General features: G+C 45.4%; 1 protein-coding gene across 1 annotated transcript in view; it reads right to left on the bottom strand.

Moving 5' to 3' along the window:
• Positions 1 to 1,829: 1,829 nt before the first annotated feature.
• LOC143294799 (cysteine-rich protein 2-binding protein-like) overlaps positions 1,830 to 22,472 on the bottom strand; it is a 35,105-nt gene continuing 14,462 nt past the window's right edge. The window contains exons 13-17 of the mRNA XM_076606285.1: positions 21,585 to 21,671; positions 10,695 to 10,813; positions 8,861 to 8,909; positions 5,549 to 5,681; positions 1,830 to 2,209 (exon numbers count right to left, since the gene is read on the bottom strand). Of these exons, the coding sequence (XP_076462400.1) occupies positions 2,039 to 2,209; positions 5,549 to 5,681; positions 8,861 to 8,909; positions 10,695 to 10,813; positions 21,585 to 21,671 (559 nt within the window). The 3' untranslated portion in view covers positions 1,830 to 2,038. The remainder of the gene's footprint in view (positions 2,210 to 5,548; positions 5,682 to 8,860; positions 8,910 to 10,694; positions 10,814 to 21,584; positions 21,672 to 22,472) is intronic.

The following is a 22,472-nucleotide window of genomic DNA, read 5'->3' as shown; positions in this document are numbered from 1 at the left end:
TGTTTGTTCATTATTTTCTGTTGTGTAACTAGTCTGAACATACCAGTTACACTTACACTAACCGACCTTCACACACACACACACATTCTCCTGCTTTCACAAACAGTCTCAAGCCGAGCTACACCACATTCTCTGTCTGTACAGGTTTAGAAGGAAACAATTTTTGCTTTTTGAGCAAATCTTGCTGCTTCTTGATGCCCATTTGGTTTTTATCATCCTTTGTTGTCAGGTGTCCACTGTTGTATTCAGTTTTATTGGCAGCCAGGTATTTTCCGATTTATTTTTCTTTATCAGTGAAGTACATATTGTGAATGTGTGTGTGTGCGGGAGTGTGTGTGTGAGAGAAAAGTGTTCTCCTTTAGGAGTACGGAGAAAGATGAACTATCTGAGAATTGCATCAACAAAGCTTAGATCCACAATTTGGATGCGGTGAAGATTTCACGCTAGAAATTTCCTGTGTTGCTTTCTTTGTTTCTGACCTTTTCTTTCTGTTTGTTGTGTTTTCTGCCTTCTGGTCTATCGCCATAATTGGTTTTTCTGTAAAGCCTTGAATGTTTTTGTCTTGTTTTGGATTGATAATTGGGCATTCAGAATGTTAATTTTTTATGTGTTATTTTACATTTATATGTATTATGAATACATGTAATTATATTTGTGTTCAGGTTATGTGCATGAACAGGAGTGTACTTGTGCCTAATGTTAGTTTCTAGTTATCTTTTTCTTTTTTTTTTTCCACCCTGGGTTACATGGGATCGATACTGAGCGTTTTCTGCTTTGAAATGGCCCTGTGTGATTGGCCAGGTTATATAGGCAACAGTGTAAATAAGAATTTTGAAGAAGACCGTTTTGAAAACTAAATGGACATGGGCCCAACTGAAGATTGTGGAACAGAGCCCTCAGGAGTTATGAGGAAGAAGTAAATGAATCATAGTGTGGGGTGGGATTTAGAGAGATGAGTGAGGAAAAGGGGTGGGGCAGGGGTGTCATTAGATAACCACTCTCAGTGGTTAAGAGTTCGCCCCCTGTGGTTTAACTTGGGATAAATCATGGGAAGCAGATTTATTCAATGTATTTTGAAATGTCTGTTTCCAGATTTGACGTTTTATATATTCTTTAATCTCTTCACAAAAATCAGTACATTTGGGTACTGGGGCCAAATTATTTTATATTGAGCACAGGGCAGCAGGATCCAGTGTGGGAAACCATTGCTGTGTGCAGAGGGGTGAAGAGTCATTATGAAAGTATTGTAGTATAGCGTTTGGATTTAACATCAATCCCTGAAAATGTGACAACCCAGCAGAGAGGACCTGTCGGACTCCACGGTATGAAGGCAGGTAGGCAGGCAGTGAGGAAACCTGGCACTTGGCCTTGCATGGAATGGACTTCATCGAGTGCATTTCCAGTTTGGGGGTTAGGACAGAACTAAGGCATAGAAGAGAGGATTCACTTTCCTTGGTCAAAAAGATGTAGAGCAAAAGGGAATTTTTTCCTGTTGACATTTTTTTCTTCTTTTTTTTCTTCTTTTTTTTCTCTTCTTCTTCTCTTCTTTTCTTTCCAACATAGGACCATTTCTGATGGAGTCTTGATTGAATGCTTGATGGTTTGTTTTTTAGTCTAATAAATGTAATGAAATAAAATTGTAATGTGTGGAATTATTAGTTCAATTGACTGATGTGTGTGCACATGATGATCACTGTGTACTTTACAACACAGCTCCATAAAATTTTGATACATGTGTGCCAAAAGCAACAAATACATGAATGCACACCATGCCCTGTACCCCCATCCCATACACACACATCCACACAATTCAAGAATTGCCTGCCAAAATTTTTACCTTTTTATTCATACATTTGTCACACACTTCTGATTTCTGAATTTGACTTAGTGCAGATGGACACCAGAACATTCTTTTCTCATTAAGATTTTGACCTGTTTTCACAACACTCGCAGCACTGAACACAATATGCAGAGTGAAACCAGAACCGGGGGGGGGGAACAAAACCTGTTGAACTGGATGCCTGGAAAACTCCACCAATCATCGGAGCCTCATGAAGAAGGCGTGTTTGCAGTCTTTGGAGTCCACGGGGAAGTACTTGTCATAGAAGTTCAGACACAGCTCTTCGGCCTTGAAGCCAAATTTGTGGTACAGGAGCATGGCCGGGTTGGTGGCAGACACATGCAGGGTGATGTCTTTCCCCATACACGTCTGCACACACGGACAGCACCCCAACATTACCATCATGACATACACGTCTGCACACACGGACGGCACCCCAACGTTACCATCATGACATACATGTCTGCTGACATGGACAGCACCCCAATGTTACATCATGACATACACGTCTGCTGACATGGACAGCACCCCAACGTTACATCATGACATACACGTCTGCTGACATGGACAGCACCCCAACATTACATCATGACATACACGTCTGCACATAGGGACAGCACCCCAAAGTTACCATCAAACCACATGGACAGCCATCCCAAAGTTACCATCAAACCACACAGCACCCCAACGTTACCATCAAACCACATGGATAGCCATCCCAAAGTTACCATCAAACCACACAGCACCCCAACGTTACCATCAAACCACACAGCATCCCAAAGCTACCATCAAACCACATAGACATCCAACCCAACGTTACCATCAAACCACACAGCACCCAACGTTACCATCAAACCACATGGACAGCCAACCCAATGTTACCATCAAACCACACAGCACCCCAACCACCCCAAAGTTACCATCAAACAACACAGCACCCCAATGTTACTATCAAACCACATGGACAGCACCCCAAGCCACACAGCCATCAAACCACACAGCACTCCAATGTTACCATCAAACCACATGGACAGCACCCCAACGTTACCATCAAACCACACAGCCATCAAACCACACAGCACCCCAATGTTACCATCAAACCACATGGACAGCACCCCAACGTTACCATCAAACCACACAGCCATCAAACCACACAGCACCCCAATGTTACCATCAAACCACATGGACAGCACCCCAACGTTACCATCAAACCATCACGCATAAGTTTTCCACAAATTCATTCACACACCTTATCTCGACATACTGAATTACACACCTGATCTCAACATACCTATTCACACATTTCATATAGTATACATGAAAATTTCAGCTGATCTTCAGGAGCATCTCTCGGTTTCTTGCATTTTGATTTTAAGAAAGCCTCAAAGCCTGCTGACTTTCACAGATGTATGCTGCAATACATGGTAAATTAAAAAGGGGTAGATGACTGACCTACACATAAATCTGATGCAGTGGTAAGGCCTTGGAAGTCTACCAGGTACCACAGGAGAGGGGAGAGAAGGAGCAAATTCATTTTACATGGCAATATGAACTTTATATGGGGCTACTTGCTACTTTGACTCTAAAACTACAGGCCTTGAGGTCTGTAAAACACTACAGGAGAAAGGAGAGGGATACATTCTTTTTACATAGAAATATTAACTGTGTATTGGGAATGTACTTGCTAATTAGACCACAAAAAAAACTGACAATGTACATGAACACAAAAGTGCAGTCACCCTCACACGAAACCAAAATAAATAGGAAGTAACACTTTAAAAAAATAACTTTTATGTCAGCCTTTCAACATGAACAATATGTGAAGACATTTCCAGAGACCAGTTTTGACAAACAACACACAGTTTTTTTTTGTGTGGTGCCCCGATGACACTTTACAGAGTAATGGGAGAAGAAAAAGATTTATTCATAAAAAAGAAAGAAAATTGTATCAACTAAAACATTCACACACTGGGAAGCACAAAACATGATACCTGACAGATGTAAAACAACATACATACAGAACCACATCATACCTGACAGAGGTAAAACAACACACATACAGAACCACATGATACCTGACAGAGGTAAAACAACACATACAGAACCATATGATACCTGACATGTAAAACAACACATACATACAGAACCACAAAACATGATACCTGACAGGTAAAACAAGACACACACACACAGAACCACAAAACATGACACCTGACAGAGGTAAAACAACACACATACAGAACCACATACCTGACAGAGGTACAACAACATTAACACAGAACCACAACACATCACACCTGACAGAGGTAAAACAACATACATACAGAACCACAAAACATGATACCTGACAGAGAAAACCACACATACAGAACCACAAAACATCATACCTGTCGGAGGTAAAAACACATACAGAACCACAAAATACGATACCTGACAGGTAAAACAACGCACAAACAGAACCACAAAACAATGATACCTGAAAGAGGTAAAACATACACACATACAGAACCACATGATACCTGACAGATTTAAAACAACATACATACAGAACCACATGATACCTGACAGAGGTAAAACAACATACACACAGAACCACATGATACCTGACAGAGGTAAAACAACATACACACAGAACCACATGATACCTGACAGATTTAAAACAACATACACACAGAACCACATGATACCTGACAGATTTAAAACAACATACACACAGAACCACATGATACCTGACAGAGGTAAAACAACATACACACAGAACCACATGATACCTGACAGATTTAAAACAACATACACACAGAACCACATGATACCTGACAGAGGTAAAACAACATACACACAGAACCACATGATACCTGACAGATTTAAAACAACATACACACAGAACCACATGATACCTGACAGATATAAAACAACATACACACAGAACCACATGATACCTGACAGAGGTAAAACACCAAACATACAGAACCACAAAACAATGATACCTGAAAGAGGTAAAACAACATACACACAGAACCACATGATACCTGACAGATTTAAAACAACATACACACATACAGAACCACATGATACCTGACAGAGGTAAAACACCAAACATACAGAACCACAAAACATGATACCTGACAGATTTAAAACAACATACACACAGAACCACAAAACATGATACCCGACAGATTTAAAACAACATACACACACAGAACCGCAAAACATGATACCTGACAGAGGTAAAACAACACACACACAGAACCACATGATACCTGATAGAGGTAAAACAACACACATACAGAACCACGAAACATGATACCTGATAGGTAAAACAACAAACACACAGGTAAGCACAGAACATAATACCCGACAGGTAAAACAATGAACACACAAGTAAGCACAGAACAACCAGACAGGTGAAACTACACACACAGGTTAGCACAGAACACGATACCTGACAGGTGAAGCAACAAACACACAGGTAACCACAAAACATGATACCTGACAGGTGAAACAACAAACACACAGGTAACCACAAAACATGATACCTGACAGGTGAAACAACAAACACACAGGTAAGCACAGAACACGACACCTGACAGGTGAAAACAAACACAGGTAACCACAAAACATGATACCTGACAGTTGAAACAACAAACACATAGGTAACCACTAAACACAATACCTGACAGGTGAAACAACAAACACAAAGCACTGTACCTGACAGAGGTGATAGAGCATGAAGCTGGCGATGCCAGCACCCCTCCACTCAGGCCGTGTGAAGATGAAGGAGATGTATGCTTCGTTGTGCTTCACATCTGGCACCAGGAATGCAAACCCCACCACCAGTTTTCTGTTGGCAGGAAAAAAAAATCACCAAACACTGCAGATAATCAGTTTTACGGTGTTGTGAAAATATTTACTCAGTATCAAGTAAATGTCCACCTCCCATTTTTAGGTAAAAAACTGCACATGTTCAAACACATTGTAAACTTTGGAAAAAAAATGATTAGTCAGTTTGCTTTTTGTGATCATGTTCCTTTACAAAGCAGTGCATGTTCAGATCTGAAGAATAAAATGCATGTATGACTATGAAATGTTCGTGTGTCACTGAAAAACCCAGTGAGAGCATGACGTCACTCGCTGACGCAGTGTCTTGTTCCAGTGGCCATGTTGTTCTCACACCCTGCCCAGCCAGTGCTGTGTGGGGAAACACAGTCAGGGAATGGGTTCCCCATAAAGGGTAGAGCACCCAGGAAACACACCCTCCCCATCCAACTTCAGGGTGAAGCTTGTGCAGAGTGGGGAGGGGCGCTTACAATGGAGTTTACAGTACCCTCATCATCAAACTCTCCTACCCCTACCACCCTTTCTAACTTAAATGAAACATGACTTGTTATACCCAGCAGTGGTGTACATGTTCTCCATGACAATACCTGAGATCAATGTTTGAGGTGTACTAGCTGGGGTATATTATATGTCATGTTTCCAATACTAAGTATTGTTACAATGTACATCCACTCATCAAGAAACCATCTTTGGATCATAATTGCTTGAAAAATTATCGACCTGTCTCTAATCTGTCATTTTTATCAAAACTGCTAGAAAAGATCATATTGTCTCAGCTCTTAGCTCATCTGGAACAAAATGGTTTACTTAATTCCCACCAGTCAGCTTATAAACATGGTCATAGTTGTGAAACGGCTCTCCTTAGAATAGTGAATGATTTGCTTTTGGGATTTGATGAGGATGAGATATCTGTTCTCGCTCTCTTAGATTTGTCAGCAGCTTCTGACACTATCGACCACTCTATCCTCTTGAACAGACTTTAAACTTCCTTTCGTATTCGTGACACTGCACTAGCATGGATCACGTCTTACCTGTCAGATCGTACACAGAAAGTGTGTGTAAATGGTAGATACTCTAGAGTATCAGCCTTAAAATATGGTGTCCCACAGGGGTCCATCCTAGGTCCTGTTCTTTTTGTGCTGTATGTGGCTCCTGTGTCGGATGTCATCAGTCATCATGCGATGTCGCATGAGAGCTTTGCTGATGACACACAACTTAATCAGTCGGCTTCCATAGCTGAATTTGATCCACTGGTGACTCAAACACAGGAGTGCATTGCTGGCCTAAAGGACTGGATGACTCTCAACAAGCTGCAACTAAATGATAAGACTGAATTTATGATAAGCTGTTCAAAGAAGTTTCATCAACATCCTTCCTTTCCTGACTCTGTTCTGATCAATAGCACACCTGTTTCACTTTCTCCTTCTGTTTGCAGTCTTGGTGTAATCCTAGACCAGTCTCTTTCCTTCCAATAGCACATTTCGAATATCTGTAAAGTTGCCTATTTGGAACTGCGTAGAATCAGCTCTATCCGCCACTATCTCTTAACCGATGCAACCAAGACACTTGTATGCTCTCTGGTTCTCTCAAGATTGGATTACTGCAACTCTCTTTTGGCCGGCCTTCCCAAATATCTGTTAGACAGACTCCAACGAATTCAGTATAACGCTGCCAGACTCATTTGCAGAGCTTCTAAATTCGACCATGTTTCTCCTCTCCTTCAGTCTCTCCACTGGTTGCCTGTTTCTGATCGAATAGACTATAAGCTATCCACTCTGACCTTTTCTGCAGTCAACAGATCTGGCCCCAAGTATCTTTCTGAACTCCTCCATATCTATACCCCGTCTCAACAGCTCCATTCTTCCTCTGATACTCGACTTCTCAGGATACCTCATGTCAGAAGTAAGACCTATGGACACAGATCGTTTTCTTTTCAATCGCCAAAGACGTGGAACAAGCTCCCTGATAACCTCCCTCATTCTGATTCCCTCACATCTTTTAAATCTCGTCTCAAAACTCACCTTTTCCCTCAGCAATAAGTTCAATTGTGGCAGGTCCACTTCCTCTGCATTAGCTGTGCTTGACTATGTGTGTATACATATGTACGTGTACATAACTACATGCATGTATATGAATGTGTATTGTGTGTGCATGTGTTTATGTAAGTTCATGCCTGCCTATGTGTGCGTATGTGTTAGGGTAGCTGTTAGATACATATGTATGTTAAAATGTATGTATGCACTGTGTGTGTGTGTGTGTGTGTGTGTGTGTGTGTGTGTGTGTGTGGTCACATTTTGGTGTGTGTATGCAACATTGATGTAATGTTTTATGTTAACAAAAGTGTTTCTGTAAAGCATCTAGAGCGTATTTTTCTGGATAGTGTGCTATATAAGTATCCATTATTATTATCATTATTACAATCACAGACTTGGATTTATCTGCATTATCTTGCCATTTGCATGGTACTGCTGTGAATATCACTGCCCCCCCCCCCCCTACTCCCTCCCCCCTGGAATTTTTTTTTCAGGGTAATGAAAATAATCTACCCAATCTACCCTACATGAACACACATTGATCAACTATTCAAACATTTCATCCTCCACACTGGAGAAGATTTCAGATCAAAATTTGGTACATACCTGATCAAGAAATAAATTATGGATTACAGGACTAACAGACATGCCCAAACCTGTCAACGTCTCACAGGAGAGAAAACATCTTGCCCAGACCCAGTGCACACTCCCATCCATGAACTACCAAGCATTCATTGTAGGATTGATTTTGTTGATCCACACACCACACACTGCCATTCCAGTAAAGGATTAGAGAGGAGAGGACAGAGAATGTCCAGAAATCCACCATCAAGACATATGTGCCAACACAACTAACATGCACTGAAATCACTCTCTTCATACACACAAGTCCTAACCAGCACATGTGAAGGTCAAACATCTCATTTTTTTTATATATATATATATTTTTCTACAGCAGATGTGGTGCAGTGTCTGTGGATCAGTCCTGCTGTGATGCCTCCTTGAAACTGAAGTCTTTTGTTTCTGTTCAGTCTGTTTTGGTCTCCAGTCTTTCTCTTTGTTCATACACATGGACCAGCTTATATGGACCAGCATGCCCACGTTTACTCCTCCTTGAAACTGAAGCTCACTCACACATTTTAATACCCACCTGTACATGACAACACAGGAGAAGTCTGGATACTGCAAACACTCTGACACTGAAACACATCAACATCATCTGGTTTACTCAAGAACTGACCTTTCAAACCTTTCTTCTTCTTCAAGACTGTTCTTGAAAAAATCTGGCATCGTTAAATACTGTCAGTCAGGTTACCCTTCTAAAGATACACCAACCTGCTTCGCTAAACTGCTGATTATGTCAGGTTACCATCTAGAGATACATCAACTGGCTTTGTAAAACTGCTGTTTAAGTCAGGTTACCTTCTACTGTGTTCTAGAGGAAGCCCTGACCTGTAGACAGAGAAAGGGGAGAGAGAGAGAGAGAGAGAGAGTGTGTGTGTATGTCTGTGTGTGTTTCTGTGTGTGTGTATGTGCATGGTGAGTGTGTGTGTGCGTGTGTGTCAGTGTGTGTGTGACAGTGTGTGTGACTGAAGCCTGACTTAATGACACAGGAAACCAGTGACAAGCGCCCAAAGGCAGCTCTCAGTCGGCTCTACCCAGGTGGGCAGCCTGTTGCGCAAATGACTGTAAAGTGCTCAGAGCTTGGTTTCTGACAGAAGATCTGCGCCAAATAAGTATCCTTATGAATCAATAAAGTAACCACACCAGGAAAGGTATAACATGTCACCAAGGACTAGAGGTACACAACAAAAATTGATGCAATAAAATATGGATTTTCCAGCCCCTTCTCCTTACTCCTGGCTGTTCACAACCCCTTTCATGTTGAGTGGTGGCCCAGTGGTAATGTTCCTAACTAGGAAGCCAGTGTCCACAGGCACAAGTCACAGGTACAGAACAAGACTTCTATTTCCTCCTCCACTAGACCTTGACCTTGAGTGGTGGTATGGGTGCTAGTCATTCAGATAAGATGGTAAATCAAGGTCCCATGTACAGAAAGCACTTAAAGCACGTAAAAGGCACAACAGCGACAAAAGGTATGTCCCTTGCAAAATGTTGTAGAAAGCTGCTATGACAGCAAAAGGAAGACACTTGCATACAGGGAAAAATATGGGTGGTGCTGCTCTGTGGCAACATGTTCTGGGGAGAGCAGCCTGAATTTTATAAAAAAGATATCAGCTGAGATAAAAAAAAATAATACAATACAATTAACAGTGCTCAGATCAACACTGACAGTTATACCACCAGGCTACAAAGTGTATAAGCAAGTAGTCACTTAAGACTAGAACCACATGAAAAATGGATGCAATGGAATATAAATGTTCCAGCTCCATCCACAGAAACTCACTCCAAACCCTGTGGCCCAGTGGCAATGCGACTGACAAGGAAACAAGTGTTCACAGGTTAAAGTTCCCTGTACATAACAGTAATTCTAATCCCTCCCCCCCACCACCCCTTGACAAGACCTTGGTTGCTGGTCTGGGTACTATTCATTCAGATGAAATGATAAACCAAGTTCCATGTGCAGCATACACTTTTCACACACAAAATAACCCATGGCAACAAACAGGAAGTCCCCAGTAGAAAAATCTGCTTTGACAGTATAACAAATACACTTGTATGGAGGAAATATGAGTGGTGCTGCACTGTGGCAACATGCTCTCCCCAGGGAAAGCAGCCTGAATTTCACATAAAGAAATCTTTGAGACAAAACGCAATATAATTAAGATACAATACAATCTGACACAATACAATTAACAGTCATCAGATCAACAGTATGTACCACATCAACAGTTACACCAACAGGCCAGGAAAGGTATTAGCAAGTAGTCACCAAGGACAATTAGAACCACATGAAAAATGGATGCAACATGGAAACAGTTTTCCAGCCACTTATACAGAGACCTACTCCCCCCTCCACTTACAGTCGATGCCAGGCCAGAAGTAGGCACAGCACAAAGCGTTGACAGAGGGGATGTGTTGAGGTCGCACGTAGCAGTAATCCAGACTGGCCGGGGCAGGTGGAGTCCACGTTGGGTCATTTCTAAAAAAAAAACAAAAAAAAACACTAACAGCAATTCCTTTACTGCTCCCAAGAATTCTCTGCCAGATTTTCAGAAACAAATGGGATGGGTGCAACAGCCGAGTGGTTAAAGCGTTGGACTTTCTATCTGAGGCTCCTGGGTTTGAATCTCGGTCAAGGTGCCTGGTAGGTTAAGGATGGAGATTTTTCCCATCTCCCCAGGACAACAGACATGCAGACCTGCTAAAGTCTGAACCACTATGTGTGTATATGCATGCAGACGATCAAATTCTCACACTGATGATCCCGTAATCCATGTCAGCGGTCAGAAGGAGATGGAAACAAAAACACACATACACACACCTGAAAACAGAGTACTGATATCTATATCGTGATAATAAAAACGGCCATGCAGTAAAAGACCACTTGTACATGAGTGAATGTAGTTTTGCTGCCCACAAACACAGATGAGAAATCAAACCGTGAATTCTAAATATTTTTTTCTTTACTGATTCCATCTTCATAGTTCTTTTACATGCATGAAACAACAGCAATGCCTCAACCGTTCCTGGAAATCCTCTGGCAAATCTTCAGAAACAATTGGTAAACTTTATAACATTGTTTAGTGATTCTACCTGCTGTAAGTATCCAAAGAATCATTGATCTTTTGGCTGTGTGAGTTTTCAGTTTATACTACAGATCTTAGTTGTTAAGATTTAAGTGTGACATCCATTCACTTGAACACAGGAATTATAGAATAGAGAAAAGGACACTTCAAACACATTATTTCGCAAAGGGGCATTTTAATCACATCGTTGAAATCCTTCAGCTTTTGACCTCTAAGCCAGAGTTTTGAACACAGTTGTTTTGGTGATAATCAATGACTGTGCTATTTCTTATCAAAATTTGGTGAAAAACCCAAGTCCTACTTTACTTCTACATTTATTCCATTATGTCATGTTGCAACCTTGAACTCTGACCTCAACTCACAAAAAAGTTTTTATTCTCACCATGACTACTTATTGTAACAGATTTGATGAAGACTGCCTGCCAGACCTTATCTCTTTTGCTCCTGTAAGCTTTTTTCCTATTATCATTATTACCTGCCTTGTGAGCTGAACATCTGACCAATTTCAAAAGGGATTGTGTTATCCCCACAGCCAGTCACAATACACAGTTAGAAACACACAGGAACTGAGCTCTATCAAGCTTTTTATGTTTTGCTAAACATAGGCCTTGACCTCAAATCTCTCGCCTTAATCACAAAAAGGATGACTGGAAAGTTATGATTCATATGAAGAAATTGCCATGTTCAATACTACCACACATCTGCACACACACTCTCTCTCTCACAGACACTCATACAACACACATGCATGCAACCAAGACCAAATGATTACAAAGACTCATTTCGTTCACACACACAAGTCAGAAAGTGAGGATTCTGAAGGTATAAGAATTATTGATTGTAAAAGATACTACAGCTGGATACTTCCAAGTTTATGCTAATCATACAAACACCAGCTGACTCATAAAAACCATTTCTTGAATCACACACACATAAACTTACATCTGCATGCAGTCACCTGCAAACACACATATCAACCTACCTCAGACCTGCCTAGACCCCCAAATACCTCTCAATAGTAGAACGCCAGTTTTCAGTAGTTTTATGGTAGTTTTCAGTAGTATGGACATGGCGGTATTTCCACTTTAATACACTCTTCATGTCATCTTCCTTGTACTAACCAAGACATGGTTTAGGGCTAATTGTCAAACACAAGTGAAGCTTTCAGTAATCACATGCAGAAATACCAATCTCCAAAGACAAAAAGTAGCATGTGACAAAATCACCAACACAAAATGACTGACTGACAGTAACAATCATTAATTTTTATTTTATTCATGACACAGCTTTCCTTTCCTCTTTATCTTAGTTTTTATCTGTTTGCAGAGATTCCAAAATTGTGAACTTGACTGAAACAGGCGAGGGGATCTTGGGGACTGCATTAGGAGAGCAAAGCTGGTTATGTGTTATATCCATAAACAGAAAGAGAGAGAGAAAGAGCGAGCGAGAGAGAGAGAGAGAGCATCTCTGAGTGCACGCACACGTGTGTGTGTGTTTGTGTGTGTGTGTGTTCAATTCAACCCTGTGTGTGTGGTGAAAGAGGGGAGAGGATAGGAAGAAAGTGAGTGTGTATGCCTGAGAGAGAGACAAAGAGAGTATATGCTTTGTATTTTGTTTTCAACCAGCTGTGTGTGTGTGTGTGTGTGTGTGTGTGTGTGTTTTCAATTCAGCCCGTGTGTGTGTGTGTGTGTGTGTGTGTGTGTGTGTGTGTTTGTGTGTGTGTGTTTGAGAGAGTGTATGGTGTGTGTTTTTTCAATTCAGCCCCTGTGTTTGTGTTTGTGTTTGTGTGTGTGTGTGTGTGTGTGTGTGTGTGTGTGTTGCGTGCGGTGAAAGAGGGACGAAGATGGGCAGAAAGTGTGTGTGTATGTCTGAGAGAGAGAGACAGAGAGAGAGAGAGAGAGAGAGACAGAGTTTATATGCTTTGTGTTTTGTTTTCAATGCGACTCTGTGTGTGTGTGTGCGTGTGTGTGTTTAAGAAAGAGAAAAAGTGTGTGTGTGTATTTGAGAAAGAGTGTGTGTGTATGCATGTGTGTGTTTTCAATTCAGCTCTGTGTGTGTGTGTGTGTGTGTTTGAGAGAGTGTGTGTGTGTATGCGTGTGTGTGTGTGTGTGTTTAATTCAGCTTTGTGTGTGTGTGTGTGTTTGAGTGAGTGTGTGTGTGTGTGTGTGTGTGTGTGTGTGTGTGTGTGTGTGTGTGTGTGTGTGATAGAATGTGTATGTGTGTATGTGTCTGTGTGTGTGTGTTTTCAATTCAGTTGTGTGTGTGTGTGTGTGTGTTAGAATGCGTATGTGTGTATGTGTCTGTGTGTGTGTTTTCAATTCAGTTGTGTGTGTGTGTGTGTGTGTGTGTGTGTGTGTGTGTGTGTGTTCAATTTAACCCTGTGTGTGTGGTGAAAGAGGGGCGAGGATGTGGAGAAAGTGTGTGTGTATGCCTGAGAGAAACAGAAGCAGAAACAGAGTTTATATGCTATGTGTTTTGTTTTCGGTGCAACTCTGTGTGTGTGTGTGTGTGTGTGTGTGTGTGTGTGTGTGTGTGTGTGTTTGAGAGAGTGTGTATGTGTGTGTTTTCAATTAAGCTGTGTGTGTGTGCGCGCGCACGCGTGAGTATGAGACATAATGTGTGTGTAAGTGCATGTGTATTCTTTTCAATACAACTCTGGGTGAGTGAGTGTGTGCGCGCAGGTGTGTGTGTGTATGTGCGCACGCATGCGCGAGTGCGTGTGTACATGTGTGAGAGAGAGTGTGTGTGCGTGTGTGTGTCTGCACGTACATGTGTATGTGTTTCCAATTCAGCTCCAGGAAGAGAGAGAGAGAGAAATGTACGGGGCCATCCAAATTAGAGCCAGAGGTGGCAAGTGCATTTGAAGAAAACTATATTTCATGCATGCAATGGGAAAATGAATATCTAGATCCAGATCTAAATATCACTGCAGCTATGTCAGTGCACTGCCTTATCATCGGCTGAATAAGTCTGGCTTAAGCTGTTTGCAACAAAGTTTGTATTATGTTGCACTGTGGTGCTACAAAGTAACTGTTGCAAAATGTGTGACTTGACAGATGGAGATGAGATCCAGCACACAGTTGTGTGTATGTGCGTGGTGTATATCATATGTGGTGGGGGTTTTAAATGTAGGCCTGTGAGTGTGTGTGTGTGTGTGTGTGTGTGTTATAGGAAATTTTCTATCTAAAATTACGTTTAAATAACATACTTACCGTGACCCAACTAGTGCAGACTCCGGCAGGGGTCTGACATTCCTGTCCTGTGCAAACTACTATCCGCCTATGCGGAGAAAATGAGAGAACTACGGCCGATAACCTCCCGGAAGTAGGTAACGTCCCCTTTGTCCCCCTGGTTATCGCCCTCTTTTGACGGCAATATGCCATCAGCAGCGCAGCGAGCAGGGAGAACAGGAAGCGGGGAGGCCGGGAGGGTCTTAAATTTGGGTCACGGTAAGTATGTTATTTAAACGTAATTTTAGATAGAAAATTTCCTTTTAATCACACATACTTAACCGTGACCCAACTAGTGCAGAATAGCGCGACAAGGTGGCGGGCTAGCCTGTTCTACTGTCTATGTGCTGCGATAGCCTGCTGTGCAACTACCACAGAAGCGATGCCTCTTGAGCCATCATCCCGCAGGCGTGCGACGTCTCTCAGGTAGAAGTCGATGAAGGTGGCAGGATTTTTCCAGTAGGCGGCATCTAAGATGTCTTGTAGCCGTATTGAGTGCGCCAGGGCAAGAGAGGAGGACCACGCTCTGACTTCATGCGCTCTGGCTGAGGAGGCATCGAGTCTCAAACCTACGTCTGCATATGCACCTTTGATCGCATTGACTATCCATCGAGACAGCGACGTTTTGCTAATGTCACGTGGATGGTCTAGGTTCCAGCTAATGAAGAGGCGTCGCTTGGACGCTCGGAAAGGACGCGACCTTTTGAGGTATATGCGCAGGGCCCTGACCGGGCAGAGGAATCTATCCTCGTCATCATGGGCTAGAATGGAAGAGAGCGGTTTGATGAAAAGAATGGGAGAGGGTGTATCGGGAGTCTGATTTTTGGCAAGAAATTCAGGGAGGAACCTAAGTGAGATAGATCCGTCCGGCTCAAAGGCTATATCCTGTGTGACGCCACTGAGGGCATGGACCTCACTACAACGTCTGCCTGAGGCGAGTGAGACGAGAAAGAGTGTCTTCATTGAGAGTAGCTTGAAGGGAGCTATAGCAAGGGGTTCGAAGGGTGCCTTGCGGAGGTATTGTAGTACCAGAAACAGGTCCCAAGAAGGGGACCGAGGGGATGTACGTGTGTGGCTGAGGGAAGCCCCTCGGACTAATGCCCTAAGCAGGGGGTCATCTGAGAAAGAGGGTCCGCCTAGTTGCCGAAGAGTGGAGCTGATTGCAGCGCGATGGACGCGTACTGCAGAGGCGGAGAGGCCTTTGGAGGAGAGGAAAGCGAGAAAGTTGGCGAGGTCCATGTTGGATGGGTGTGTGGGATTGACTGAGTGGGTAGAGCACCAGGAGAGCCAGCGATTCCAGTGTGCAGAGTAAACGCCTTGAGTGCCTTTGCGATGTGACCTGCATACGAGGTCGGCTGTGTCATCAGAGGCGCCTAGTGCTGACAGAGATTCCCGCACAGTAGCCAGGCGTGTAGGTTGAGAACCTCTGGGTTTCCGTGGGGAATGCCTGAGCGGGGCTGAACTAGGGAGTGTCTGCCGATGTGAAGGCGGAGTGGGGGGACGTGAGTGAGGTGGAGAAGGTCGGGAAACCACGGCTGTGCTGGCCAGTGGGGTGCGATGAGAATCAGGACGGCACTCTCCAGCCTTGCCTTTCTGAGGACTTTTCCCATGATTGGCAGTGGGGGGAAGGCGTACCCCGAAAGGTTGGACCAGCTGATCGACAGGGCGTCCACGGCCCAGGCCTGCGGGTCTGGGACTGGGGAGACGTATGTGGGGATGCGGAAGTTGAACCTTGTGGCGAAGAGATCCACATGTGGTTTGTGCCAATGGTCCCAGATCGGCTGAAGTGTTGAGTGTGACAGGGTCCACTCCGTCTGAAGCACTGTGTGGGATCTGCTGAGGTAATCTGCTAGAATGTTGAGCTTGCCTGGGACATGTCGTGCTGTCAGGTGGATGTTGTGCTTCTGACACCAGAGGAGGACTGTCTCCGCATGCAGGGACAGCTGGTGAGAGTGAGCTCCCCCCTGTTTGTTCAGATAACATGCTACCGTCGTGTTGTCTGTGCATAGCAAGATCGACCTGCGCGAAACGTGGGGGAGGAAGTGCTGGAGGGCAAGGGAGACCGCCTCCAGTTCCAGTTTGTTGATGTGCCATGATTGCTGCTGTGGGGACCAAGTCCCCGACGCTGTGTGGTTCTCCATGTGGGCACCCCAGCCCGTGTTGGAGGCATCTGTGTATAGTTCTGCATCTGGAGTTGGGTTCGAGATGGGAACCCCGGCGTTGAGCCATTGCATGTCCATCCAGCGCTGGGTCGACTGTGAGAACCATGTGCCTAGAGGAATCTGGGTGTCCCACGTCTGAGAAGACTGGGACCACCTGTTCTGGAAGTGGCGCTGAAATGGGCGTTTGTGTAGTCTGCCCAAGGGGACCAGTGCAGCAAGAGACTCCATGAAGCCCAGTAGAGAGGCAAGCTCCCTGGCTGACGCCGAGGCTGCCTGTGATAGATGAGAAAGGAGGCTGTGTAGCCTGTGGAGGCGAGGCATGGCCGGACGTATGGTCATTGATACCGAATCGATCGCCATACCCAGGAATTCGAACTGTTGAGAGGGCTCCAGTTCCGATTTGTCTGTGTTCATCAGAAAGCCCAGTGCTTGGCACTGGGTCCTGACGAGGTTGAGGTGATGCTGGCAGAGGGCCTTGCTCTCTGCGAGGATCAACCAGTCGTCTAGGTAGACCCTCAGGCGTATGCCCTTGCTCCTGAGGGCCAAACATAGTTCCCTGACCACTCTGGTGAAGACCCACGGGGCTGGAGCCAGGCCGAATGGAAGGGCTCTGAACTGGAAGGACTTGCCTTCCCATGAGAAGCGGAGCCACTTGCGGTCCCTGGGGTGAACAAGGACATGGAAGTAAGCGTCTGTGAGGTCTATGGAGACTGCCCAGTCGCCTTGTCTGATGGAGTCCCTGATTGACGCAGGTGATTCCATGCGGAATGATTTGTGCTGGAGATATCTGTTTAGGGGCGAAAGGTCTAGGACTGGCCGCCATCCGCCGGATGTTTTGGGAACGACGAAAATGCGGCCGAAGAAGCCCGGGGAGAGAGGAGGAGCTTCTTCTATGGCCTCTTTGTGGAGAAGAGAGAGTATTTCGTCCCGCAGGGCTGAGCAGGCTGTGTCGCCCTGAGGGGGGGGGAAGGGAGGAGGAGAGAGAGTGAGAGGTGCCTTGGAGGAGAGCCAAGGCAGGCGGAACCCCGACCCTATCACCCGGAGGACCCACTCGCATGCTGGGAGAGACAGCCACGCTGGCATGTGCCTGGACAGGCTTCCTGCTGGCTGTTGGTGCGCGAGTGGCGGGTGAAGGGCGGGGGCAAGTCATTGGGGGTGGGCCGGAGTGGAGTTGGTTGCTGGCCTGCGTGGAGGGCGGAGTGAGTGCGGCTGGCGCCTGTACGGTCTGGGCTGACCCCTGGGTTGTGGCCTGGGTTGTGCTCTGGCGTTTGAGGTTGTGGATTGGCGCGGGCGCGGTCGGAAGGAGGTAATGTTGCTACGCCTTAAGGTGTAGGGCTGATGCCGTTGAGCATGCCGCGGGTGTGCCTGAGTGCGGAGAGGGCCTGCGCCGAGGGCAAGGTCCCTACCCAAGTCTGCGCGGCGTTTGATGGCCGCAGTGGGGAAGCCTTGACCAAAAAGGGAACCGTCGGCGGGAGGAAGCGCTCTGAGGGAAGCATGTTCTGGCAGAGAACGCACGTATGGAGAGTGGTCGAGCACAGCGTCCCTCCTGGCCAAAATCACGTTCATGTAGGCCTGCGCTTGTATATTGGCAGAGCGCATAAGGAGCTGGGCGATCTGCTGTACGAAGGGAGAGAAGACCGAGATGTCAAGGCCGGCTGGTGGGTCAGCTGGCGTTTCCATCAGTGCTGTGGCAAGGCCCGCCAGGAAGTTGTCTATGGCTGCAGTTGATTCAAGGGACAACCTTGCAGCTTCTTCCAGGTCCATCAAGAATCTGTCTGTCACTGTGACTGAGCGATTGGCCTGCGAATTGTTTGGGAGTAGTAGTAGGTCCTCCTGAGAAAGAGGCAGGGGCCTTTGCGGGATAGGACCCGGAGCTAACAGTGGGGGTTTTGAAGTGGGTCTGGGTTGGGTTTTTAAGAATTTGCCTCGACCCATTGCTGCAGGGAAATCGGGTACAGAATCAGAGGGGACCTCGCTGATGGGTTGGCCCCTGATGCGTGCCAGCGTACTATGCAGGGCATCAAGTACCATGGGCGACTGTGTGAGGGCATAGTGAGGGCCATTGGAGGATCTGTGGATGCCCATGATTTCCATAGCACCGCAGGATTGAGGCGTGCCCGGTGCATGAATTGTCTCCACCCTGTCTGGAGTGTAGGAAGCTAGGTGTCCTAGTGCTTCCTGCAGGGAAACCAACTGGTTTTCTTCTGAAGGTGGTTCCTCTGAGTCTGTGTCACCATCAGAAAAAGTCTCTTCAGTGGCATAGGGTGATGGATCAGGCTGTGTGCTGGGCACGTGGCCAGTGTGGCTGTCCTGGGTGCTCTGAGTGTGTCCTGCTGAAGTGGAGGGTAGCTGCTGGTGGGTGGCAGGGGGTGGTGGTATTGCATTAGAAGAAGGAGCAGAAGCAGGAGAAGGTGTGGCACCAGGAAGGACAGTGGAGCATAATTGCTGCAGCAAGCTGATAATGAGCTGCTGATTGTTTGTTTGAGCAGCTTGCTGTGAGACCGTTTGTGGCTGGGAAACAGCAGCAGCTGGAGAAATGGCAGATGTGGACATCACTGCATGGCTTGGTGGAACCGTGCACGCGCCTGCACTGGAGGCAAGGGGCAGTGACGGTGCAAGGGAAGTAACTGCGGCGGTCACCGATAAGGGGACCGAAGCAGGAGTTGCCTCCCTTGGATTGGAAAATCGTGACAAGGGGAGGGGTGCACGCGTATGGGCAAGCGTGTCCCCTAGTGGTCCACCTTCCTCCCTGCACAATGGGAGGGCATCCCTACACGCCACGGTCGCCAAAGGATCCGAGACGGTCGAGGCATGCCGCGTGGGGGGCTCGTGATCCGATGTCACGGCCGCCACCACGGACGCATCGCACGTAGGGCCCAGACTAGTGTGCGGATCCAGAGCAAGTGACTTGCGTTGTTTCCCCAAAGGGTTTGTGCAAAAATCCCTTGAGACTGAGGGCATGGGGAAAGGGATAGAGGAGGTCGACTCGGGTACTGCCGACTGGCAGAGCCGAGAAATCGCGGATCGCGACGAGTCCGATCGCGAATCGAAAAAAGGATTGTGAATGGCACCACTGACCTGTGTATTGGTAAGCAAACCTGTAGAAGTCGCCGGAGGAGGCGTAGTGGGTAGTGGTGGTCTGGAGTCGACCGGAGGTAGCGGAGGAAGTGGGGGTGGCGTAGGGTTGGCGTTGCTGAGAGCGGCAGAGGTAGAGGGCCCAGACTGATCGCGAATCGATTGCGATCGTGCCTTAATTTTAGCCCGATCTCCCAATCGGGCTACATAATTGTGCGACCTGTTTGAAGACATAATCGGACACAAAACAGAAACGCCAAAGAATCGATAGACAGGTAGAAAATGCGAAAAACTTAGCCGTATGAAGTGCACAGGTACAGGTGTCGAGATGGCTGCCGGAAAAAGAGGGCGATAACCAGGGGGACAAAGGGGACGTTACCTACTTCCGGGAGGTTATCGGCCGTAGTTCTCTCATTTTCTCCGCATAGGCGGATAGTAGTTTGCACAGGACAGGAATGTCAGACCCCTGCCGGAGTCTGCACTAGTTGGGTCACGGTTAAGTATGTGTGATTAAACTTCAGTTTAACGTCTATTCACTATAAGTGTGTCTGTGTGTGTGTATGCGCGCGCGTGCGTAGGCGCGCTTATGTGTGTGTGTATGTGTGCACGCACGCATGTATATGTATGTGTGTGCGAATGTGTATTGTATGTAAGCATGGTATATTGTGTTTGCACATCTCCCAGTGTTCGTTGTCTGTGTGTCGATCTGTGTATGCATGGTGTGTGTGTGTGTATGCACGCGCGTGTGCGTAGGCGCGTTTATGTGTGTGTGTGTGCACGCGCACATGTATATATATGTGCGTGCGCGTCTGTGTTGTGTATTTAAGCATGGTAAAATGTATTTGCACATCTCCCTGTGTGCGTTTGTCTGTGTGTCGATCTGTGTATGCGTGGTGTGTGTGTGTGTGTGTGTGTGTGTGTGTGTGTGTGTGTACGCGTGCGTGTATGTGTAAGCATGGTGAAACTGTGTTTGCACATCTCCCAGTGTGCATTTGTGTGTCGATCTGTGTATGCGTGGTGTGTCTGTGTGTATGCACACGCGTGTGTGCGTTGGCGCATTTGTGTGTGTATGTGTGTGTGTGTACGCGCGCATATATGTGTATGTGCGTGCGTCTGTGTTGTGTATGTAAGCATGGTAAAATGTGTTTGCTTATCTCCCAGTGTGCGTTGTCTGTGTGCCGATCTGTGTATGCATAGTGTGTGTGTGTGTGTGTGTGTGTGTGTGTGTGCGATCAAAAACAACGGCGATCGTGAAATGTACCGACATCCAGTTGACAGGCCGCATGAGCGTTTGGTAAAGCAGATCGACGTATCTCCAGTGAAGTGAGCCAAACTGACAAACGGCTGACGTAATCTCAGCAAAATCGGGTGGTGGTGGGGGAGGGGTGTGTGTGGGTGGGGGGGGAGCGTTGACGTCAGATGCTATGAAAGTTCATCTTCAGTGACGAATTCTTCAGAGATGACTGTGTGCGGCGCTTCTTTGGATTTGCTCTGTGTGTGTGTGTGTGTGTGTGTGTTTCAGGTTTCGTGGTTGAAAAAATCGTAGTTTTTCTTTACTCAGCCGTAGTCCCGTAGTCAGGGGGCTTGAATCGTAGAAACTGCGGACGAATCGTAGTACTAGGCAGGTCTGCTACCTATACACCCATGCACTTTTCACAGAAGCCAACCCTGCCTCACATTGTGTCCTCCTGTCTTACCTGTGTGGGTATCTGATAATTTCCTGCATCAGCTTCACTTTCAGGGGCACAGTCTCCATGTCTCGCCAAATAAATGGCTTCAACACCCTGTTGGCACAAAGCAAAAGGAACCAGATAATAATTTATTGCAAGCATCAAATTCTTATTGACTGAGAAAAAGCTTGTGAAATTTAAAAGCTTAAGCATCAGTACAACACCTAATTCCTGCACACACACACACACACATGCACACACTCAACACAGTGTTAAAACAACAAATTTTGAATCTCTTCGTTTCTTCAGAAAAAAGCCTGTTTTACATGACAGTATCAGTATGATAGTGAGAGTATGTCTTTCAGGTTTTTCAAATTATTTGTTAATTCACTCACTACTTGCCTGTCCTCTACTTGTCTTTTGTTGTTGTTTTTTCATGATTTTTTTTATTCATTCAAAATTTCAGATGTCATAAGTATATGAAACAATAAAAGATAAATGTGTTTGTGTGTAAAGAAAGTTGTACTGTCTGCACCTCTGACAGTGTTTGTCCGATTTTCAAAAAAGCAGTTTTGGTGATAAAAAGGAAATAAACAGAAATAAACAATTGTCTGAACAAGTGGGAACAATGGAAAAAACCCAAAAACAAACCAAAAACAAAAAAAGAACAAACACACAAATCTGCAAGTGGAGTGACTGCCTTGTGGTAACATGTCCACCTAGGAAGTGACAAAATCTGAGCACATGAGATCGAATTCAGCACTCCCCCTCCATTAGACCTTCAGGGGTGGTCTCAATGCTAGTCATTCTGATGAGATGATAAACCAAAATCCCATGTACAGCATGCACACAAAACATAATTTTTTTCTTTTACACACTGAAAAAAACAATTGTTGTCCATGACAAAATTATGTA

Source organism: Babylonia areolata, chromosome 20 (genome assembly GCF_041734735.1).
Source record: "Babylonia areolata isolate BAREFJ2019XMU chromosome 20, ASM4173473v1, whole genome shotgun sequence".
In the NCBI taxonomy this organism is placed as follows: domain Eukaryota; kingdom Metazoa; phylum Mollusca; class Gastropoda; order Neogastropoda; family Buccinidae; genus Babylonia; species Babylonia areolata.
This window is presented reverse-complemented; position numbering and strand designations above follow the sequence as displayed.